Consider the following 22,895-nt stretch of genomic DNA (forward strand, 5'->3'; position numbering starts at 1 on the left):
ATGTTCACTATAATGTACTGAGGCTCTCTAACCTCACCAGAGACGGCATGGAGGGGTTGGCGGAGCAGGTGGGTCCGACCTCGTTAATGGGAGTGCAGAATAGAATGGCCCTTGATGTTGTTAGCGGAAAAAAGGGGGCGTTTGTTCTATATTGGCCGATCAGTGTTGTAATTTTATTCCAAACAAGACTGCTCCAAATGTGTCGGTAACCAAGGCTCTGGAGGGCCTAAAGAGCCTTTCTGAAACTATGCATGATCACTCCGGTGTTGATAGTCCGTTGGAAGGCTGGCTGACCTCAGTGTTCGGACGGTGGAAGGGGGTTATCGCTTCGGTCATGTTTTCTTTGTCTGTTGTGGTGGGTATTATGGTTATTTGTTGTTGTTGTCTCATCCCTTGTGCCAGAAGAATGTTTAAAAGGTATGTCTGTGAGGGCAGTGGACCCTGGAGTCCTTACTCCAATGTCCATGATGCCAATGATGCATGTAGAACTGAATGTGTAGGCCAAGGGGGGAAACAACTGTTTGTGACCTCTGGATTCTCCAGAGGTCAACAGAGGGAATTGTAAAATAAGGAGGGGATGTTTTTCTCATTTTCATTCATTATTTTAATATGGCATTATTAGTTCATTAGAAGTATATAACCAGCTTTGCATTAAATATAAATTGAAGTTTTTGACCTTACATTGTATTTTGAACCTTAACACATGGAAAAAAAAACGTATAAGAATTTTGAAACTACCTTTTAAGTGGTTCATTTATTCTTTTTTCTTTTAATATATTTATTTTTGGAGTTTTTGCTTTTATTTTGATAAGTCAGTAGACATTTCCTTATGATGGGCACATTAATGAGTATTTTTAGCAAGTTAAAGATTCCTGCGGGTCTTTTGCTGTTACCCTTGTGTTCTTTTTTCTACCTTTTTCAGATGCACGCTCTCTTCTTGGTCTGATCTTTGCAATACACCCACTTAGTCCCCAGTTTTTTCCCCCCTTTGAAGACATTTTTGATATTATTATTTTGATATTAATGGTCTTGAAGCTGCCAGGTTTCTAGTCCAAAGCACAACTTTGATGGTGATAAATAGCACAAGTAATAGTCCAGAAATTTCACAGCGAGAGAGTGGGCGCTGTGTGTTCTTCCTCCTGCACAGTGAAGGCACAATGCATGAAAACAACAACAAACAGAATGTTTTCTGAGGAATCAATGCAGGAATCCTTGTCACACTGAAACGTTTTGTGCAGCTGAAAATTTTGTTGACAAATCCACCATATGAGGAGATATTCTCAAGTTATTCTCTCCTGGAGACTACTGAGACTGAAAACTCAAAAGAGCCACAATTTTGTTTTGAGTGAGTGTGTGGTTTACTAATGCACCATCGTCGCTCAAATTCTAAGTAGCAAAATTAGCATTACCATCTCCAGAGTTGCTGTAAAGCCTTTGCAAAAGCAAAAAAAAATTTCATTCAGAGATTTTATCCTTCAGCATCTACTTGTGTTTGATGATAATAATGCACTACATGTGTCCTTAACAGCTGAGTCTTACCTTGTAGGGCTTGCCATTGACCAGATTGGATAAAGAGGAGCGAGGAATCTTTCCAGAACGTGTCTTTGGCAACCCGCGGACAAAGAGCACTTTCTTAAAGGCAGCCACTGGACCGACGGTGTCTCTCACAAGTTTCACAATCTCATTCACGATCTCCTCTTCCGTTTTCTGCACACCTGAGACGTGTAGCGCAAAGCATAAAACGTTAATACCGCCAGGTAGTTTTATTTTATGCCCTAAATTCCTTGCAAAATTATGACACCCAGTGAGTATTCCTCACCATTCTTGAGCACACACAGAGCCAAAGGAACATGACCCTTCAGAGAGTCTTCTTGCCCTACCACAGCACAGTCTCCCACTGCAGCGTGCTGCAGCACTGACTGTTAAAAAAAAACACAAATTATAACCCTCAGAGAAACATTCGCATCCTCTTCATCAACACCTGTAACTGCTCTGATACCTCCTCCAGTGCTCCAGCAGAGAGCCTGTGGCCTGCCACGTTGATGACATCATCAGACCGGGACATGACGTAAAGGAAGCCCTCCTCATCCATAAAACCAGCATCCATGGTGTCGTAGAATCCCTTAAGTCACATTTGGATCAGATTAAAAGAGCAGCTTAAAGTCAATTCATCCAGACAGTTTAAACATCACTCATGTTTAAGGGCTACAAATACCTAAAGTTGATCTGCAATGCAACATGTCTAACACTAGAGGGACACCTCTTCCTATATTATTTCGGCTTGTCAAACTGTGGTCCACAAAGCCTCTGCAGCTGGGGTGTGGATAATACAGGAACAATTGTTTTGTTTTAATAAACAAACAACTGACTTTTTTGTTTTACTAAAATTCACTGTGGAGTTTGGGTGGGTGTTTTGCTTAAACTGTTCAAATAAATACAGGTTTTAAATCTTTTTAAGCTTTTTAAATGATTAATCCTGGAAAAGGTTCAAGAATCACTGAATTAGTCAGGGGTGCTGAAGGAGAATTCTTTATTGTCTTTATTATTCTGCTCTTTTGTGACTAATTTGACTATTTAAAAAAGGGAAATAGTCTTTTGCACTATACCGACAGTCACATATAAATTAATCCCAATGACTCGATGACCAGCGAGAATTTCTAAAGTAATTATGAAACAGCTTACTGGAAACTTTGTGAAGTAGAGTTTCTTGAACAGATCTTGATTCTGCCATAAAAACAATGCTGCCCCAGGTGGTAAAGGCAATCTTAAAGAAGAAGTACAAAATTAATTCAGATAATTGTATGAAAAAGTCCGATTCATGAAAGCTTCTATATAGCAACACAGATAAATTACCTAGATAAATTAATGATTTATTGTTTAAACTCAGAGAGTCAGTGTATCCAACGTTAAAGGGCAGTAAAGGGCTCGTCCTACAATAAAACTCAGCGTTTGTTTAAAAGTAATGATTTATTGTTTAAACTCAGAGAGTCAGTGTATCCAACGTTAAAGGGCAGTAAAGGGCTCGTCCTACAATAAAACTCAGCGTTTGTTTAAAAGTAATGATTTATTGTTTAAACTCAGAGAGTCAGTGTATCCAACGTTAAAGGGCAGTAAAGGGCTCGTCCTACAATAAAACTCAGCGTTTGTTTAAAAGGAGACAGGAAAGACCCAGTTCTTGAGCAAATGGCCCAATTTCCCAGGTTTTAAACTAAACAACCCTCTGCATGGGTTTATTCACTACAAGCAGAACATTTAAATTTATGCAACAATCCTGTAACAAACAAATTCCATTATGGTGTCTAAAGAATTTACATTTTACAGATTTTTAATAACATTTTAAACAACAGTAAGTCAGCCAATCACATAGTAGAAACTCAGAGGATTTAGGCATGCAGACATGGTCAGCACAATCTGCCGAAATTCAAAGAGAGTCTTAAAATAGTGAAGAAAAGTGGCTTTGAATGGTTGTTGCTGCCAACATGGCTCTGCTGCAACATTTAGATGGATGGGTGGAAATTTAGTTTAAACAACAAGCACAAAAGCGTGGATCCATCCTGTTGTGTATCAATGATTCAGGTCGACGCTGATGGTGTAATGATGTTAGGGATCTTTTCTTGGCACACTTTGAACCCTTTAGTACCATTTGAGCATTATTTAAATGTCACAGCCTACCTGAGTACTTATGCTGACTGTGTCCGTCCCATTATCGCCACAGTCTAACCATTTTCTGATGGCTGATGCAGGATAACGTGCTGCATCACAAAGCTTAAATTATCTCAAACTGATTTTGTATGCATGACAATAAGTTCAATGTACTCAAATGGCCTCCACAGTCACCAGATCTCAGTACGATAGAGCACTTTTAGTATTTGTTGGAATGGGATATATGGATGTGCAGCCAACAAATCAGCAGCAACTGTGAGATGCTATCGTACCAATATGGACTAAAATCTCTGAGGAATGTTTCCAGGACATTACTGAATCGATGCCATGAAGAATGAAGAGTTAAGGCAGTTTTTAATGCAGACGGGGGGGGGGTGAATAATTACCCTTAATGACTAAAAGATTCAAAGTCCACATTTCACTTGTGTACAAAGAGCAAATATATAATATCTTTAATGTCCGTGTCCAAGAGGCCCAGAAGAAAGAAAGATGAAGCGATAACTAAGCCACTCACGTTGCTGTGAACATATGCACCTGGCTTACCTCACCACAATATTTCCCAGGCTTCTTGGCTTCACCTCCTGCATGTTATCATCGATCACTGTGACTAGAGGAAAGGGAAAAGAGTGCATTTCAAATTCAGAGGTGGTTCTATCCCCCCGCTGGCAAACTGGAAGCACAAAAAGCTTAAACGTAAGACAGGGAATTACAATCAGAAGACACACTTTTGCCCTGATATCCCTCACGCTGTAATCGTGGGGGTAACACACTGAATACAAAGAGGTCATTTCTTACCATTGTAACCTGGAACCGGTTTGCCAGCTTGGCCTGCAGGTGGCGTGAGTGAGTTTCCCAGACCGATACAACTGGAAGTAATAGCTGAGCCAGTTTCTAACAGGATACAAAGAAACACAAGGATTCATGAAAAATTCATGAGTGAGGCACAAAGTTTTAGCCAAACCACAAGAGTTCTGGATATGTGGTGTAATGTAACTGTTTTACTGTCCTATATGAAAACCCTTTCATGGGGCACTGATCAAAAGAATCCGTGTGGCGTTGTGTTGCCTCTGTGAGCAGCGTTAACCTACATTGAACTAAAGTATGACAGCTCCTATGGGCTCTCCCCGACTCCACCACACAACTATGCTCCATTAACGGCAAAGACTTGCCTGGCAGGCCTGTTAGCCCACCCACCGAAGGAATAACAGAATCAATCCAGCTCAGTGGGGAAGATTACATCAGAAATCACACAGCAGCAGGCAAGCCCAGCATCTGTGCAGAAACAGTCCTCCCTTTTAAGTTGGTGGTTGAACATCAGTCTCCCGGCATAAATACGAGAAGAAAGTCCGCCTTCGTGTCTTCATTCTCACTGGCAGAGAATTTGCTTAAGTTCAGCTCGTGTTTCAGTAAAAATGCACACAACAGGTAACAGACAACACAGTTATTTCTATCATTTTCATCCGTCCATGTAAATGTTTTTTATTTTTATTTTATCTCTTTATACATGCTGTTTGCACAAAGGGCAAGAATAATCTTACAGAAGTTTAAGGAACTTATTATATTTTCTCTTTTTCCCCCCGGTCATACAGGCAGACACACACACTTAGAGTTTTGGAAAATGTTCTACATAGTTTTTTCATACACTTCCAACTGCAAATCTGTTTGTGAGGGGCAGCCAATCAGAACAAAGTTTGCTAGTGCTATAGTCACACAAGGGAATATAGTGGCTGGAGACTGCAGCGTGACCATTTGCGATCAGGACAGTAATTTAACGACAAAATTACATTAGCACTCGGAAATCTTGCACAATACTTCCATTTGAGTCAAGTCCAATTTTTCCATGAAGCAGACTGCAGATGAGTTGCACTCATCAGTACCGACTGCACAGACTGATTGTAATGTGTTGGGAATCTGCCAGCATTTATAAATAAGATGGAGATTATTTGCAAACCCTCCCTAATCTCGAACCGCAACCTGTGCAGTCACCACGCTATTGAAAGTGATTGCCCAGGAGCTTTTGGGTGCTGCATGCTCAACATCTTGGTGACCAATCACCAGCCAACCAACAATTTTGCCTAGCCACAAGGAGGTTGGCTTTCTACATCGATTGAGCAGCTAAAAGGAAAGGACCTCAAACCGCTTCGTCTGACAGTGGATGGAGCTGCGGACAGTACCAAAGCCCAGTATTATTTAAACGGTTAATCAAGCAAAGCTACTCTAGTAGAGTCCAAGAATATATTAGGTCCCATTTAAATTTGGCATTTTAGTGCCAACCAGAGCCTGAGCTTATTGGACCACTTTACAAATAAGGGGTTGCTAAAATGCCTCATATTTCCCATGACGAATATGTAAATGGATGCACAAGCTGCTTCACAAGGTAATGAGCCTACTCTATAGGAAGTGCACGTGGTATAAATATGATGCTTGTATCATACATATTTGATGGTCGTTAACATGCAAATGAATGCAGACAGGTACTCTAAAACCAAATCGGATCATGTCTTGAGCGGGGGAGGAGGGTAGAGCTGGTGGCAGAAATGTCTCGTCTTCTGAGGGAGCAAAAGGAAAATGGCAAAATATTCAAATCTGCAGGCCCGCTATGCAAATGACAAAATCAGACACACCCCCTCATTAAAGCCAGAGGGAAAACTACATTAACAGAGGACTTCGCATGGGTTACACATAGGGCTGCTCGATTATGGCAAAAATGATAATCACGATTATTTTCACTGAAATTGAGATCTCGATTATTTGACGATATTTATTTAACCCTTTAAGACCTACTATAGAACCAAGTCCACCAGAGCTTATATTATTTTTTTACATGTTGTAGTGCCATTTGTGGGAGTATTTCAAGTTGCTAAATAACTGTTATAGCCCATATTTTAATAATATGTATGCATTAAGTCCATAGTAACTACATTAATTGCAAAAAAGTGCAATAAACTACAAAAAAAAATTGAAAATCGTTTTTGTTTTGTTTACATACATTTCTACTTGGAGAAATTTAAGAGGTTTATCCCTCAAAACTTTAAATACAAAAAAGTTGCAAAAAATAGTTTACAACAACAGGAAACTTATTGTGAGTGTCTTCATAGTTTTATTTTGGAGATACAGCAATTTTTATATACTGCAGGAAAAACAAAAAAAAAACAATCCTATGATGCAAATTTGCAAAGAAAACAGCAGGTGCATCAAAATAAACTATTTCCAGCAGTGCAATTCGAGTTCTAAGCATCCCAGAAACTATTCAGAAAAGTCAAACATGACCAGTATAGGCTTTTAAGGCCTACAAGTAAAAAAAAACAACTACATTTTCCGCGAAAATGACATCACTTCCGGTTTCGGGCAGGAAATGGCGGACATGCGACAGTTCGCGCTGACGTCTGTTTCACTGTGCGAAGTGTTACGAACAGCTGATCGGATCGGCAAAGCCTGTTTCTGGAATATTATGTTTTTGTTCCTGCAAGTGCTTTTTATGCAATTTTTGCAAAGCTTTATGTGGAAGGAAACCGTGGCCGAGGACAAGCTGATGGCATAAGATGTAAGTACAACTCCTCCGGTTTCATATGCAAAACAAATTATTGCGCTAGCTTACACGGTTCAGGTTCTACAGGGATTTAAAAATAGTTACACAAAACGGAGCGTGCTGCTCTGACCGGCTTTAAAGGGTTAACAATGACTTTAAAAAATAATATAAAATAGTGTGCAACACCACTGAAGTTTTTTTTACCTCTTTTCAACCAGCGGCAGTCACTCTCCTCTCCAAATAACTTCTGCTTAGCTTTCCGAGCTTCCCTCGGGTCCTCTTAATCAGCGGTCTCCAACCTTTTTTGCGCCACGGATGGTTTATGCCCGACAATATTTTCATGGACCGGCCTTTAAGGTGTCGCGGATAAATGAGGGAGTGGCTAATAATCGGCTCAGTCATTTTTAATGATCGTTGAAAGCCCAGATCGTAATCGTGATTAAAATTAGATTAATTGAGCAGCCCTAGTTACACACCTGTGTGAATGAACATGAAAGACTGGGCGGGAGCGGGAACCTCTTCGCCAAAATGACTTTACATCCAGAGGTAATGGTGCCCCGTGGTGTTTTCTTGTAAACAAGCAAAATTCTGTTTACATTCAGCACATCTCATCAAAATGCACCGTGTGACTCTATGACATGTGAACAACAAGACTGAGCATGCAAAAGCTGCATTCATGTTCATGTTTACATGACACCAGTCACATAACCTTGGCTAGGGTCCTGCAGCAAGTCTTACATTACAGTCAGCTGTTCATCGTTGGAATAATGTGAATCATCTCACAAGACGTTCAGAGAGATAGAAGTAAATATGTTGGCATGCACATCCCCAAAGATCTCAATTGGTCTGCCATCACCAGCTCCCCCCTAAAGACAATACAATGCCTGCATTTCCTACGGAGACTGAGAGCCACCAATCCTTACCACTGCAGCTTTACCAGATCACTGCAAGGTCTGGGTTCGCAAGGTCAGCAGAAAAGAAAACCTTACATGTGGTTTTACAAGTGTCCACAAACCCCATCAACTCCAAACACAGGCTGTTGACCCTAATTGCTTCAGATGGAAGCTTCTGCAGCTCATCTGAATCCCTGAACCCGTTTTTTCACATCACAACGTAGCTCTAGAAGATCTTGGGGGAATGTTGAAACATGACACACTGGCATGGATCAGGACAAAAGTAGCTCTGTATCTTTCTGAGATGTGAATTTGATCTAGTATATAATAAAGTTCCCTCTGCTACTAATCGAAACAGGTGCAGGCAGACAGAGCCGCTTCCAACATCCAGCACAGCAGGTTTCAAAGGGAGGAGGCTGCAGTTGGTTGAGAGGGGGGGGATTAAGTTAGCAAATTATGATGGAGCAAAGGAGGGGGAGGGTGTCGGGGGATCTTTGGCGGAACACATAACACAACCCCTGTGGCCTCTGAACTGGCAACCTCGCTCATCAGTGACAAGTTAGCCACTCTCTGCAGGGTTCAAAACCCATCACTGACAGCGGGTAACAGCACTCACTGCCAATGATTTATTTTTTTTAAGTATTACACCTTACAGGGGGGATTCAGGTTGACCCACCTGGTAACTGATTTTAACGTGTTAGCATTTATAAATCAGATGGCAGTTATTTAAACACCTTTCCCAACATGTCTGAGAGTGACTGCTGTCATCGTTTGGAGACAACGACGGCACAATAGAGAACAGCTACAATAGTGTGATGAGACATCACCTGTTGACCAGTCAACCCCATTTGATTTCTCTTCAGTTCTGCTGACCGTTACACCTTGCACTGCAAAATCCACACACTTTTAATCGGACTAAGAGATGAGAGTATGCACCATTTGGTGTTTCAAGATCCGTGCTGATACTCTTCTAATGCTCTAATGTTTTATGTCATTTAGTATGTTGTGAAAAACAGAAGTTAACTTTTCTGTGCAAAATAAATAAATAATTGAACAGAAACGCAGAATTATTACAAAGTTAGATGATAAAAAACAGCTGATCGCATGTAATCATAATAGATTCTAATAATATTCTTCTTTTCGCTTTGAATATTAAACCAATACCGACAATCAGCCAATATCAGAATTTCAGTCTGAACCAGGAGGATGCAGTAAGGGTCGTTTACAAGCTCTACTGGATTGCACGTCGATTAGGGCTCGACACAGCTACTGAACCATGTCAGCTTGAGTGGAGTGTTTAAACCTGGCTGTTTACAGCAGGAGCCAGAGCTCGCTGGCGGTGATCCAGGCACAGCCAGTAAATTCAACACTCAAATGAAAAGAGACATTATAATTGGACCTCAGCATTAAACAAGCCATACAGGAAATCAGAAGTGGCTGTGCCGCTTTCAGCCGTGAAATCAAAGATTTATAAAGCAAAGATTTCTCAATAATTGCTTCCATCACTAAAACACGGGTGCTTGTATTTCCACGTGAGGCAAGATGAGAAATTTTCCAACAGCTGATTCAGAGCTTTACTAAAATCTCCAAGGTTTTCTTCATCCTTCAGATCTCAGTGGTCTGCTATATGTGAAAAAACCCTTCTGAAACCTTGACCGGAGCACTTTGACTTACAAAAGCTGGATATATTTTGAGGATACTGCATGCTACTCCAGACGCTAAACTGTTTCACCTAACATTACTCACACTCATTTTTCAACCCATTAATATCTGATGCAATAGGAAAGAAAGATATACTTCCTTTCAAAGTACAAAAGCTGCAATCAAGTAAGTGTTGTGGATGTACTTACAATGTATTTTTTATGACTACCCTGATAAAATCATCTAGGTCGAATTGCTAGAGCACCAACTTCTTCACACTTTGTGCTCCTCTCTGAAGCTGGGAAGGAGGATGTGTACTCACTATTGTGAATGAAGTTGGGCCGATAGTATCTTTGCTTTGCAGTAGACACTGTATGTAATTAAAACTTTGCTTTGGTCTGCAGACAACATAAGACAAAGGTTTTAATTCCATGCTTTATCATCTATTTGACTCCAAATACACCATGATGTACAAAACGAACACCGTGTTTTATTTAATGGCTGAAACTAGCAACTGAAACTGTAAAACTCATTTCAAATGTGTTTACTGAGGTGTTACATGAGCCTTAGTGTGCCTGCACTAATATCCAGTTATGTTTTTTCTTTTTTTTCCTGTCATCCTTATTAACCTGCTCCCTGCATGCGTATAAACCCAGAGAAACATGGAGGCTCTCTCTTAAGTTTCCAAGCACGTCCACATTAGTTTCACTTTTCAGAAACAGAAGTTGCGTCTACTGTTACAGTATGTACAGTCTGCAGGGTTAAAAGCACAGGCAGATGTGTCTGTGTGACGGCAACAAGTGAAATTATAAATGTTCAAATTATAAATGTTCAAATAACCCACCACCAGTGCAAAAGGACAACTCTCTTCCTCCACCAGTGAGGAAGAGAGTGCAGACAGGGTGGAGACAAGTGTCAAGGGGGGATTTGTGACGGTGGGTGTGGAAGGATAGTAGAGAGACCTGCGACGTACAGCTTGAGACAGTGGCACTGACAGAAAGACAGGAGGTGGAGCTGAAGATGTTCAAGCTTTCATTGAGAGTTAACAGACGGGACAAGATTTGAAATGAGTATATCAGCGGGACGGCTCAGGGTGAGCGGTCCGGAGACACAGTTAGAGGAGAGGCAGGGCTGAGGTGCTTTGGACTTGTGCAGAGAAAGGATGCTGAAGATGGAGCTGCCAGGCAGGATGGTAAGTGGAATGGTTCTTATAGCGTGCTTTTCTACTCTAACTCAGCACTCAAAGCATGTTGAGCACATTTTCTTAACTACAAGGTTAATTCAGCCAATCACACACATTCTATACCTAAACACTTTGTTTAACATTCACACTTCAATGGATGCATCAGGGGAAACTCTGGGTATTATGTATGGGTAGTGTGTTGTCCAGGGATAATTCGGCATGCAGACTAGCGGTGCTGGGAAGTGAACCACCAACCTTCCTACTTCCCGAGTACCAAGAAAAGAGGAAGTTCATGGATGCAGTTAAGGACTGCATTCAGAGGGCTAGTGTGACAGAAGAGGATGCTAAGTATAGGGCAAGATGGAGGCAGATGATCTGCTATGGCGACCCCTAAAAGGAAACACACGAACAGAGACGAAGAGCAACACAGCACCAGTAGGTTTCTGTAAGTTTTGGGAGCTAAAATACTTTCCTGAGAACTTTTTTTGTGGAGAAACACAGAGTTCTTTCAAAGGTTTTCAGTCCCCAGGGAAAGTTCCTGAGGTGTGGAAACACAACACAGCAAAAGATATCCACTTACACCTCTATACCCTGTGGCTCACCCAAACAAAAATGATTAAAACATCTATCCTGCTTACCTAAAAAAATATTTTTGACAGCCTGACATTTTCACAGCATGCATCACATTCGAGGCGTTTTATTGAATACTTCAGGAGACAGCCATTACCCCAAAAACTTGACTGCACGCACGCACGCACGCACCTTCAAAAGGGTCACCATTTCATCCCGTAAGGTAACATGTCCAAAATGTTCGGCTCAAGACATCTTTATTGAGCTCAAACTGACAAAATACTGGCACTGCTATTATTCTAGTCACATTGTGCGGGGGAGTTTAAATATGCTGCATTCGAAAGGTAGACAGCATGGGCTGAGGCTGAGTAAATGCTAGAAGAAGTTAAAACATCTGGGGGCTGGAGCTGAGCACACGCACACATACACATACATACTGATACTGCTGGGCTGTCTATGTGCTTGTCTGACACAGCTTGGCATCAGTCTATCTCAGCTCCCACCTCAGTCTTTTCCTTTTCACTATCCCTCTGTACACAAACAAATCAATCTTCTTTCGACCTGTTGGAGATGAGCTCCGCCAGTGAGAGAGCCATTTTCAGTGTGATGAATGGGCTGAGGGAGGGGGAGGGATGCTGGAGGACACGTTGGTAGAGCGGAATGGGAGATTTGGTGGCGCCATTTCAGCTGAGAAGGTGTAATCGAAGTGCCGAGCTCATTACCAGCAGCTTGGAGAGAAACTGCTGTTCAGGAAAAACAAAGATGATCCTGCACTCCGTTTCGTCTCTGTAACTACTCGAGCGGCATATTAGTTTGCAAAAACAAAGGATATAACACCCTTCTCCGTGCTTCTACTCTGTCTTTAGGGCTTACATGGAAAACAGGCAACAAGGACTTGAGTGAAACAAAAGGATGGGTGGCAGTGTCTAGTCTGATGTTACAATATGAAACCTGAAAACCCAGGGGAGACCAAAACACTCGTAACTCAAGTGCAATCTTGTAGCATTAATGAAAATAGATGAAATGCTGATTTAATAAATCTAAAATAAAACTACATGGGAGGTGAGTATACCTCAGAGGGGGCAACTGTTGGCAGGAAAACCGCTCTAAAAAGTCTCCCTATACACCATCTGCTCAGCAGCAAATGACAGCACAGGCAAAGGTGAGTAAATATAGTGGGGCATGTGAACACACTTCTACAGGGGGGAAAAAATGCAAAACAAAAAAAAACACACACTCATTTAAAATTTAAAATTTGGCCACTCTCTTTGTAATTGTTCTCACTATTTTAGATCACTTCCATAGAAAGCATAAAAAATGAAAACAGTTTTTAAATCACAAAAACTGAAAGTGTAGAAGTGTCTTAAGCCTGCCTATTTTAATGACCAGCAGGGGGCGCCAGCACAGGGCTACAATGACTACTATTGGAAAATGGCGATCAGCTTCCTCACTCTCTGGACTCAGTTAACACCTTCCTGAGTGTTTTATGGGCTTGTCATTTCAGGTTATATTGAAAAAACTTTAAGCTACCTTTAATTACTCTTTACTGTAATTATGTTCATTATTAGTGTCAGAAAGTTACATTATCTCAGGGTATTCTCGTTGACTGGTAGCTTGTCAATGACAAGTCGACAACCAGGAAGGAGCAGCAGCAGATGGCTACTCCTCCCTCGGCCTGGTTCCACCACAGGTTTCTTCCTGTTAAAAGGGAGTTTTTCCATCCCACTGTCGCAAAGAGCTTGCTCAAAAGGAGTATTTTGATTGTTGGGTTATTGTAGGGTCTATACCTTAAATTATAAGGCATCTTGAGGCAACTGTTGTTGTGATTTGGCACTATGTAAATAAAACTGAATTGAAATTGTTCTGCTCTAGAGTCCATCCAGAAGAGGACAGACTCACTGGAGAGGCAGCTGAATATTATTACTCTGTTATTTATTCATTACAAACTACTTTTCAAAAATATATGTATTTACAGAGAAAAACCTTATGAATGCCATCAAATCTTTTGAAACTCATGTGCCAACACCACCCGGCATAATTAGAACCTCAATCTTAAGAAAACACAGCACACTGAAGGAGATCCACCATGCATTAGAAATACACAAGTTTGCTTCTTATTTATTTATTTATTAATTGGAAGATTTACAGAACTTTGCTTGGGTCTCCATCAATTTGAGGTGCAGAGTTAATAAGAAAGCGAATAGTAATCTTCAAATAAACTGTGACAACCATTATTAGTCATTATTATTCTCTTTCAATGCCCTAAAAGTTCCCAAAAGGATTATATAAATCAGGTAAAAAGCTTACATATTTGCTGATATACTGTGATGGTAAAATCAAGTTTGAGGGAAGCCAATTAACTGCACTTGTGACTTCAGATGCACCTGATGCCAATTAACCTTCATTATTAATGCTAAACTTAGATACTGGCACAAGTAAACAATAAAACAGTGAAAAGTAATTAAGTAACAGTATGTTCCTTCATTTGTCAGACATTTGTGAAAGGTATGTAAGGAGATTAAATCTTACTTACAGCCCTACAGCAGCAGCTGTAACATGTAAATAAGCACTGCATGAGTCATGTGCAGTAAACAGCAATCCTGAGAGACAAAGCTCAGAGAGTGCTTTCTGTACAACAACACATATGCACAGTCATATTTGAAGTTGTCCTGTTCCTGTGTTGTTGCTGGGGTAACTTAGTTGAGAGCTTAAAAAAAGGAGACCCAAGGTCAATGTAAAAGAGGCTGATGTGTAGGAGCATGAGAACAGAGAGAAAGAAAATAGATTGCAAGCTCCTTCGCCAGACAATGAAATACGCCCTTTTTTCCCCACATCGTTTTTCTTCATAATAAATGTTTCAGCTCTTCCTACACAAAGTCAAGAATCTATCTACCTTGTAAAAAAACGGTTGTGAAAGAGAAACACCATGAAATTTTTAAATTTCACGAATAATGCTTTTGAGGGAGACTGCAGAGATGCACGCGCTGATACGAAATGGGTGCAGTTGTAAAAGACGTGGCAGCATTTGCTCTCAGAACGAGTGCAAAACAAGTCTTGCTACAAAGCGGTGGGATTAGTTCTGCTGTGCTGGACAGTGCAGACTTTACTGGTCAGACACACCATCACTGGCAACTGAAGAGTAAAGTACAGGCAGTTAGCATAGGCTTTGTTAGCTAAGCCTTTTGGGTTGAGCTGAAAGTTGAAATTATAGGTGAATGAAGAAAAGTTAAGAAAGGAAGCAAAATGCATGAGGAAGAGCATGCTGCAGGAGCTGCAAAAGCTTGCTGAGCTGCATACAAAAGACATGCATGAAAACCAGGATGAGAAATTGCAAACAGCATGCACACATCTCATTTACAGCTCTTCAAGGGGCAATTTCATCTCATCAGCTAAAAACACTGCCTCCCTTATCACTTCTCAGACAGCGCGGCTCGTTCGCTCAGAGCTAAGTTTATGCATACAAATGCACTACTTAACTTGCTAATGAAAGACCCCCATCTTGTGCCTTAAAAACCTCAGCAGACAACAATGCTTTGGAATGAATGCCAAGCGAATTCCCGGGTTGGAGAGCTGATGACAGCAGCTTCCGGTAAACAACGAGGTAACACAAACGTGGCACCTCAGCTCTCTGAGATGTAATTACAGGAGCCACGACATCTGCGCTACTGTCTCTGCTGCACTGTAATGAGACCAAGTGAGCGACAGTGGGAAGGGGGGGGCTTGCTTGTTGTTGAATGACATGAGGTACGAAGCTAAGGCTTTCCATGCTTTTCCCAAAGGAGGGCAAGAGCAGGATGACATGATTCAGGAACAATTTACTGAAAAGAAATGTATTCTTATTTAGGATACAAGAAGACACTGAGGGACTGGCCTATCTGCAAGAGGTATGGGGAGGAATATCAACCGTGTGAGGCAAAGGGATGGCGGTTTTGCAATTCCAGTTTTCACCAGGCTGGCCAAAATGAAGCTTCACAGATGTAGCGCTCCATGGATTTTACAAGTAAAGCTAATTTTCTCAAATGTGGCATAGCAAAAGCTTTAAATAATGACCAAAATATATGTTGTGCTTTAAAGAGCAATTGGGAACTATGTAGAAAAATGGCTGTAATTCTTAAACAGTTTTAATATTTTTGTTAAATCCAGTGAATTAAGGCTGAAAGTTTGCACACATCATGAGTCTGATTTAACATTCTTGATGATGTGCAGAGGCAATGTTGAAAAACACTTCTGCAGTGCTGAAGTCAGTTTTCAGATCCCTGCCACCAATTAGCCAATCCAAAGCTGAAGTGTGGAACACTCGAGGGAAATGTGTTGAAGGAAGAACTTTGGATTGATCCATTAATAAATCCCCAAAGCTTTGAAACTGTGCGTCATGCAAATTCAAATTTTATTTGTCACGTACACAGTCATACACAGTACGATATGTAGTGAAATGCTTGGACAACTGCTCGTGACCTAAAGAAAACAAAAAAGGAAAAGGCTATGAATAAGATAGGAAATAAATATGAAAAATTAAAAAGGGTAAATTTAACTAGGAAGGAATAAAATATAAATTAAGGTTAAAAATGAAATAACTGTACAACACAAATTAGAATGAAGGGTAAATTTAACTGGGAAAGAATAAGATAAAATATATAAATTAAAGTTGAAAATAAAATAACTGTACAACAAAATACACAATATAGAACTATATAAGAATGTATGAAGAAATCTAAATATAAATAAATATATACACAATAACAGCAGCTAGGGCTGCTCGATTATGGCAAAAATGATAATCACGATTATTTTCACTGAAATTGAGATCACGATTATTTGACGATATTTATTTAACCCTTTAAGACCTACTATAGAACCAAGTCCACCAGAGCTTATATATATATATATTTTTTTTTTACATGCTGTAGTGCCATTTGTGGGAGCATTTCAAGTTGCTATACATCAATACAACTGTTATAGCCCATATTTTAATAATATGTATGCATTAAGTCCATAGTAATTACATAAATTGCAAAAAAGTGCAATAAACTACAAAAAAAATTGAAAATCGCTTTTGTTTTGTTTACATATATTTCTACTTGGAGAAGTTTAAGAGGTTTATCCCTCAAAACTTTACAATAAAGTTGCAAAAAATAGTTTCCCACCACAGGAAATTTATTGTGAGTGTCTTCATAGTTTTATTTTGGAGATACAGCAATTTTTATATACTGCAGGAAAAACAAAAAACAATCCTATGATGCAAATTTGCAAAGAAAACAGCATGTGCATCATTTCACTGTGGGAAGTGTTACCAACAGCTGATAGGAACGGCAAAGCGTGTTTCTGGAATATTATGTTTTTGTTCCTGCAAGCGCTTTTTATGCAATTTTTGCAAAGCTATATGTGGAAGGAAACCGTGACCGAGGACAAGCTGATGGCATAAGATGTAAGTACAACTCCTCTGGTTTCATATGCAAAACAAATTATTGCGCTAGCTTACACGGTTCAGGTTCTACAGGGATTTAAAAATAGTTACGCAAAACGGAGCGTGCTGCTCTGACCGGCTTTAAAGGGTTAACAATGACTTTAAAAAAATAATATAAAATGGTGTGCAACACCACTGAAGTTTTTTTTTTTAAACTCTCTTTTCAACCAACGGCAGTCACTCTCCAAATAACTTCTGCTTAGCTTTCCGAGTTTCCCTCGGGTCCTCTTAATCAGCGGTCTCCAACCTTTTTTGCGCCACGGACCGGTTTATGCCCGACAATATTTTCACAGACCGGCCTTTAAGGTGTCGCGGATAAATGAGGGAGGGGCTAATAATCGGCTCAGTCATTTTTAATGATCGTTGAAAGCCCAGATCGTAATCGTGATTAAAATTCGATTAATTGAGCAGCCCTAACAGCAGCTGTACAAGTATTAACCGGAAATGAAGAATATAGTGACCAGTGTTGTGCAAAAACAATGTCCAGAATGTCCAGTGTGTGTGTGTAAGAACCATATGTGTGGGTCAGTACTGTGTGGTGGTGTGATTGAGAGACCGTATCGCCTGCGGGAAGAAGCTCCTCCTCAGTCTCTCTGTGTTGGTCTTCAGGGAGCGGAATCGCTTTCCTGACCTCAACAGAGAGAACAGTCTGTTGTTGGGATGGCTGAGGTCCTTCACGATCTTCCTGGCCTTGGTCCAGCACCGCCTGCTGTAGATTGAGTGCAGGTCAGGGAGCTCAGAGCGGATGGTGCGCTCAGCTGACCGCACAACCCTCTGTAGAGCTCGTCTGTCCTGCATGGTGCTGTTCCCGAACCAGGTTAAGATGTTTCCCGCCAGGATGCTCTCTATGGTGCACGAGTAAAAGTTCCTGAGCACCTTGGAGGGCAGTTGGAAGTCTCTCAAGCGTCTGAGGTGGTAGAGACGCTGTCGGGCCTTTTCACCACGGTGTTGATGTGACAGGACCATGACAGGTCCTGCGTGATGTGAACTCCGAGGTATTTGAAGCTGTCCACTCTCTCCACTGGGCACTCGTTGATGACGGGGGTCTGGTAGTTCCTCTCCTGCTTAGTGCTGAAGTCCACTATCAGCTCCTTTGTCTTACTGACGTTTAGAAGGAGGTTGTTCCTCTGGCACCAGTTCTCTAGATTCCTAATCTCCTTCAGGTAGGCCGTCTCGTTGTTATCAGAGATCAGGCCCACCACGACGGTGTCGTCAGCAAACTTGATGATGGTGGTGGAGCTGGTAGTGGCCACACAGTCATATGTGTACAAAGAGTACAGCAGGGGGCTCAGAACACACCCCTGGGGGGCTCCAGTGCTGAGAGTGGTGGAGGCTGAGACATGTCCGCCCATCCTTACTGCCTGTGGTCTGCCAGTTAGGAAGTTGGAGATCCACTGACACATAGATGAGCTGAGTCCCAGATGCTCCAGCTTGGTGGTGAGTGTGGAGGGAATTATGGTGTTAAATGCAGAGCTGTAGTCTATGAAGAGCATTTTAACATAATTCCCCCTTCTAGTGTCCAAGTGAGTGAGTGATGTGTGGAGGAGATGAGAGATGGCATCGTCTGTGGAACGATTTGGACGGTAAGCGAACTGTAGTGGGTCCAGTGTGTCTGGTAGTGAAGAAATGATGAAGTCTCTGACCAGGCGTTCAAAGCACTTCATCACTACTGAGGTGAGGGCTACAGGGCGATAGTCATTGAGAGAAGCAGGGTGGGGTTTCTTCGGGACAGGAACAATGATGGACTCTTTGAAGCATGTGGGGATCACCGACTGAGATAAAGAGATGTTGAATATCTCAGTGAACACAGGAGCTAGCTGGTATGCGCAGGCTCTGAGGATACGACCTGGGATGCCGTCTGGTCCTGCTGCTTTCCTGGTGTTCACTCTTTTGAAGGCTCTCCTTACTTCATGCTCGGAGATGACGAGCACGTTTCCGGTGCTGGCAGTATCTTCCTGTCTGCAGCCGTTAGCGCCGCTAACACTAGCATTGTTGGAGACCTTAGCTGCAGCCTCGAAGCGAGCATAGAAAGTGTTCAGCTCGTCTGCCAGAGTCACGGCCGCGTTCGTCATACCGGTTGTTGGTGCTTTATAGTCCGTTATTGTCCTTAGTCCCCGCCACAGGCTCCTAGAGTCACTCTGTTGGAGTTGTGACTCTAGTTTCCTCCCGTAGCGCTGCTTCGCCTCTTTCACCGCCCTCCGCACGTTATATGACGCGGCTTTGTACGGGTCCATGTCCCCCGTTGTGAGTCCCGTGTTGTAGGCAGTGGTGCGGGATCTCAGAGCGTTGCGGATGGTTTTATCCACCCACGGCTTCTGGTTGGGAAACGTTGTGATAGTCTTTGTCTCCACGGTATCATCCGCTAGTTTCCCGATGAATCCCACAACCGCTTCCGTAAACACGTTGACGTCATCGTCGGAGCTGTTTCTGAACATGCCCCAGTCTGCGTCATCGAGTGCGTCCTGTAACGCGGCCACCGATTGATCCGTCCAGCGCGCGACCTTCCTCTGAACCGGAACTTCCTGTTTCAGCCTTTGTTTGTATTTTGGCATGAGGAAGATGGCGGCGTGATCAGATTTGCCAAACGGAGGGCAGGATTGTGCCTTGTAGCCGTCCTTGACCGTAGTGTAGCAGTGGTCCAGTGTCCTTTCACCCCTGGTGGGGCAGGTGATGTGTTGATAAAAGTTCGGCGCTGCGCGTTTGAGGTTGGCGCTATTAAAGTCCCCCGTCACAATAAGCGCAGCGTCCCGGTGTTGTGTCTGGTGCTGTGTGAGTGCCTCATGCAGCTCGCATAAGGCAGTGACCGTGTCCGCTTGTGGTGGAATATAAACGGCACTTACAATGGCCGATGTAAATTCCCGAGGTAGATAAAAAGGACGACACATGATGGGCACGGCCAAAGTGTAGTGGAGGGGGGGAAAAAAAACTGTTTAAACTTCATTTTGGACCAAATTTCCAAATGTTCAGATTTTACTGATGGTTGTATACATGCATTTTTACTGTTAATAACCACTGATATTAAAGGTATTACTCTCTTCCTATCATTTAAGACAGAAGATTCAAAGTAACCACCTAAATAATTGTGGTTAATTGGTTCTTGCCATGTCTTAACCCTTTAAGACCTACCATAGAACCAAGTCCGCCAGAGCTTATATTATATTTTTACATGCTGTGGAGCCATTTCTGGGAGCATTTCAAGTTGCTATACATCAATACAACCATTATAGCCCAGATTTTAATAATATGTATTCATTAAGTGCATAGTAATTACATAAATTGCAAAAAGTGCAATAAACTACAAAAAAATTGAAAATCGTTTTTGATTTTTTAACATATATTTGTAGTTAGAGAAATTTAAGAGGCTTATCCCTCAAAACTGTAAATACAAAAAAGTTGCACAAAATAGTTTCCCACCACAGGAAATTTATTTTGAGTGTCTTCATAGTTTTATTTTTGAAATACACCAATTTTTATACACTGCAGGAAAAACGAAAATAAATATTATACTGCAAATTTGCAAAAAAGCAGCATATGCATCAAAATAAACTATTTCCAGCAGTGCAATATGAGTCCTAAGCATCCCAGAAACGACACAGAAAGTCATAAAGTCAAAGATAACTTTTAAAAAGAGCAGTATAGGCCCTGAGGCCCTGATCGCAAAAAAGACTACATTTCCGCGAAAATGACGTCACTTCCGGTTTCGGGCAGGTAATGGCGGAAATGCAAAAGTTCGCGCTGACGTCTATTCCAACGTAGGAAGTGTTATGGACAGCTGATCGGATCGGTAAAGCGTGTTTCTGGAATATTATGTTTTTGTTCCTGCAAGCGCTTTTTTTGCAGTTTTTGCAAAGCTTTATGTGGAAGGAAACCATGACCTAGGACAAGCTGATGGCATAAGATGTAAGTACAACTCCTCCGGTTTCATATGCAAAAAAAAATTTTTGCGCTAGCTTACGTGGTTGCAGAGCTACTGGGATTTAAAAATAGTTACGCATAACAGAGCGTTCCCACTCCGATCGGCTCTAAAGGGTTAATTTCTCATTTCCCCGCCATATTAATTTGGGCCCATGAGTTAATAATCTCATCATCTGCTCTATTCCAGGATAAACCCCTTCAGATGCACCATCTCATTTACATGTGGTGCTCAAAACTGACTAATCTGTGGCTATGCAATAACATCTCCCACCAAGGTCGTGAGAAGAACTTGCAAGAAATTAATAAGAGCACAGATATTGGTTTAGCCTGGCTATTAAAACATATTAAAGACAAGCTTTTGCATAATTTATGGAAACTTATGAATCTATGTGAACACCCCATATGTGATTGTTAAACATCCAACTCAAAAACTTTGGACATAGCTACAGTCAAATGTCCTGCAATTTAAGAAAACACCAGCAAATAGACCATGCAAAACAAACAAACACACAAACAAAAACAAAAAAAATGGGAAAAAAATGATGTAAATAGAAAAAAAATGATGTAAATAGAAAAAAAATGTTGCAAAAAAAAAAAAAAGCCAGGTATCACCAACTCACTCAATGAATGTCAAATCTTCTACAAAGCAGTGAAGAAAACTTGTTAAAATAATTGTAGTAAAACATTCAACACCCCAAGTTATCATTCTATTATATTCTCATACCATATCAAACCTATTACAGGCTAATGCATGGGTGTCAAACAGAGCCCACTGGTCAGAACTGGCCAGTCAGGTGCAATGGCTTTGTACAAAAGTGTGAACATTTCAAAGGAGGATGAGGGGTCTTTTTTTTCCTCTTACTGTCTTCTTACTGAAAAACACATTACCGACAGCCTGCCTTACTACTAGGCAGCAGCAACATGGTTAACGGAACCGGCATGGTTCAATTCAATTAAATTTCATGGTTGTGTGTTGGTCCTTTGCAGAGCCTGCGCACAGCTTTGCAGACTGTCATCTAGGCGTTTACCGTCGCTAGCATGTAACAACCAACCAGTCTGTGGACCACTCTTGCTTTTGCTGTTGCTGCTTCCACTGCAGAGAAGACCAGAGTTATAACATAAAAAAGAGCAGAAGTGAAACTGAATGTTTAAAACAATGAAAACTGTCCACTGGGGCCACCGTCCAAGTGTCTCAGGCTGCTTTTTTCATCCCTGATGCTTTTTTTTTTTTTTTTTAAATAAATGTCATCTCAGGCTGTTCTGCAAGTGGATCGCTCACTAAATGTGAACTATGAACTACTGATATGTTCTTAACAGTAAAAGGTTATTATTCAGAGGTTTTACTGGTCCAGCCTACGTGATATTTAACTGAGTTGTATACAGACCATAAACATAAATGAGTAATATGTGCCACAAAAAGGTTACAAACCACTCTAATAATAAAATATCCATGAAGACTCTCAGATATCCTGATTTAAATTAACACAGCAGAGTAAAATATCCCTGTTGAACCGTTAGGTAAAGATTCTTTATTAACCTTTGATCCAGCCGAGCACTCTTTCTCTTTTCCAACAGCAAGTGCTGGCATGCTAAAAGCTTATTTTATTATGCGTTTTCAATAAGGTTGCCTAAAACTGCCCTTCGCTATCTTACTGAGAAGAGGAGGATGTTTAGAGTCCACTGCTGTGCCAGCAAAGCATTCGGCAAAAGCCGTGGGGAGACATTTCTCAATTCTACAAATTTATTTGACATGACAGATACTTTGAGGAGGTCCAGTTCACTTTTGAGATAATTTCATTCTGTTTGCGAAAGCATCTGCCGTCTGTCAGACTGAGTCGAAGAAACAAAGACAAACAGAGAGAGAAAGCCAGACAGAGTCAGGACAATCTAAAAACACCACTACTGTGGGTCCATCCGTCACCACTCACTGGTGAAGCAGCCAAAACCTGCCAACTGGAAACACATATTTGTTGCCAGGCAACACCAGTGACATCAGCAACCTCCATCATCAACTCCCTCCACCCTCACCAATGGCAC

At 41.3% G+C, this 22,895-nt stretch overlaps 1 protein-coding gene across 1 annotated transcript in view; it reads right to left on the minus strand.

The window, feature by feature from the left end:
- The window catches only part of acss3 (acyl-CoA synthetase short chain family member 3), a 67,637-nt gene that overhangs the window by 11,840 nt on the left and 32,902 nt on the right, over positions 1–22,895 (minus strand). The window contains exons 10-15 of the mRNA XM_080886019.1: positions 4,459–4,554; positions 4,207–4,270; positions 2,683–2,764; positions 2,000–2,122; positions 1,820–1,919; positions 1,540–1,715 (exon numbers count right to left, since the gene is read on the minus strand). Coding sequence (XP_080742145.1) covers positions 1,540–1,715; positions 1,820–1,919; positions 2,000–2,122; positions 2,683–2,764; positions 4,207–4,270; positions 4,459–4,554 — 641 coding nt within the window. The remainder of the gene's footprint in view (positions 1–1,539; positions 1,716–1,819; positions 1,920–1,999; positions 2,123–2,682; positions 2,765–4,206; positions 4,271–4,458; positions 4,555–22,895) is intronic.

The sequence above is a fragment of the Rhamphochromis sp. 'chilingali' genome, assembly GCF_963969265.1.
Source record: "Rhamphochromis sp. 'chilingali' genome assembly, chromosome: 7".
NCBI classification, from domain to species: Eukaryota; Metazoa; Chordata; class Actinopteri; order Cichliformes; family Cichlidae; genus Rhamphochromis; species Rhamphochromis sp. 'chilingali'.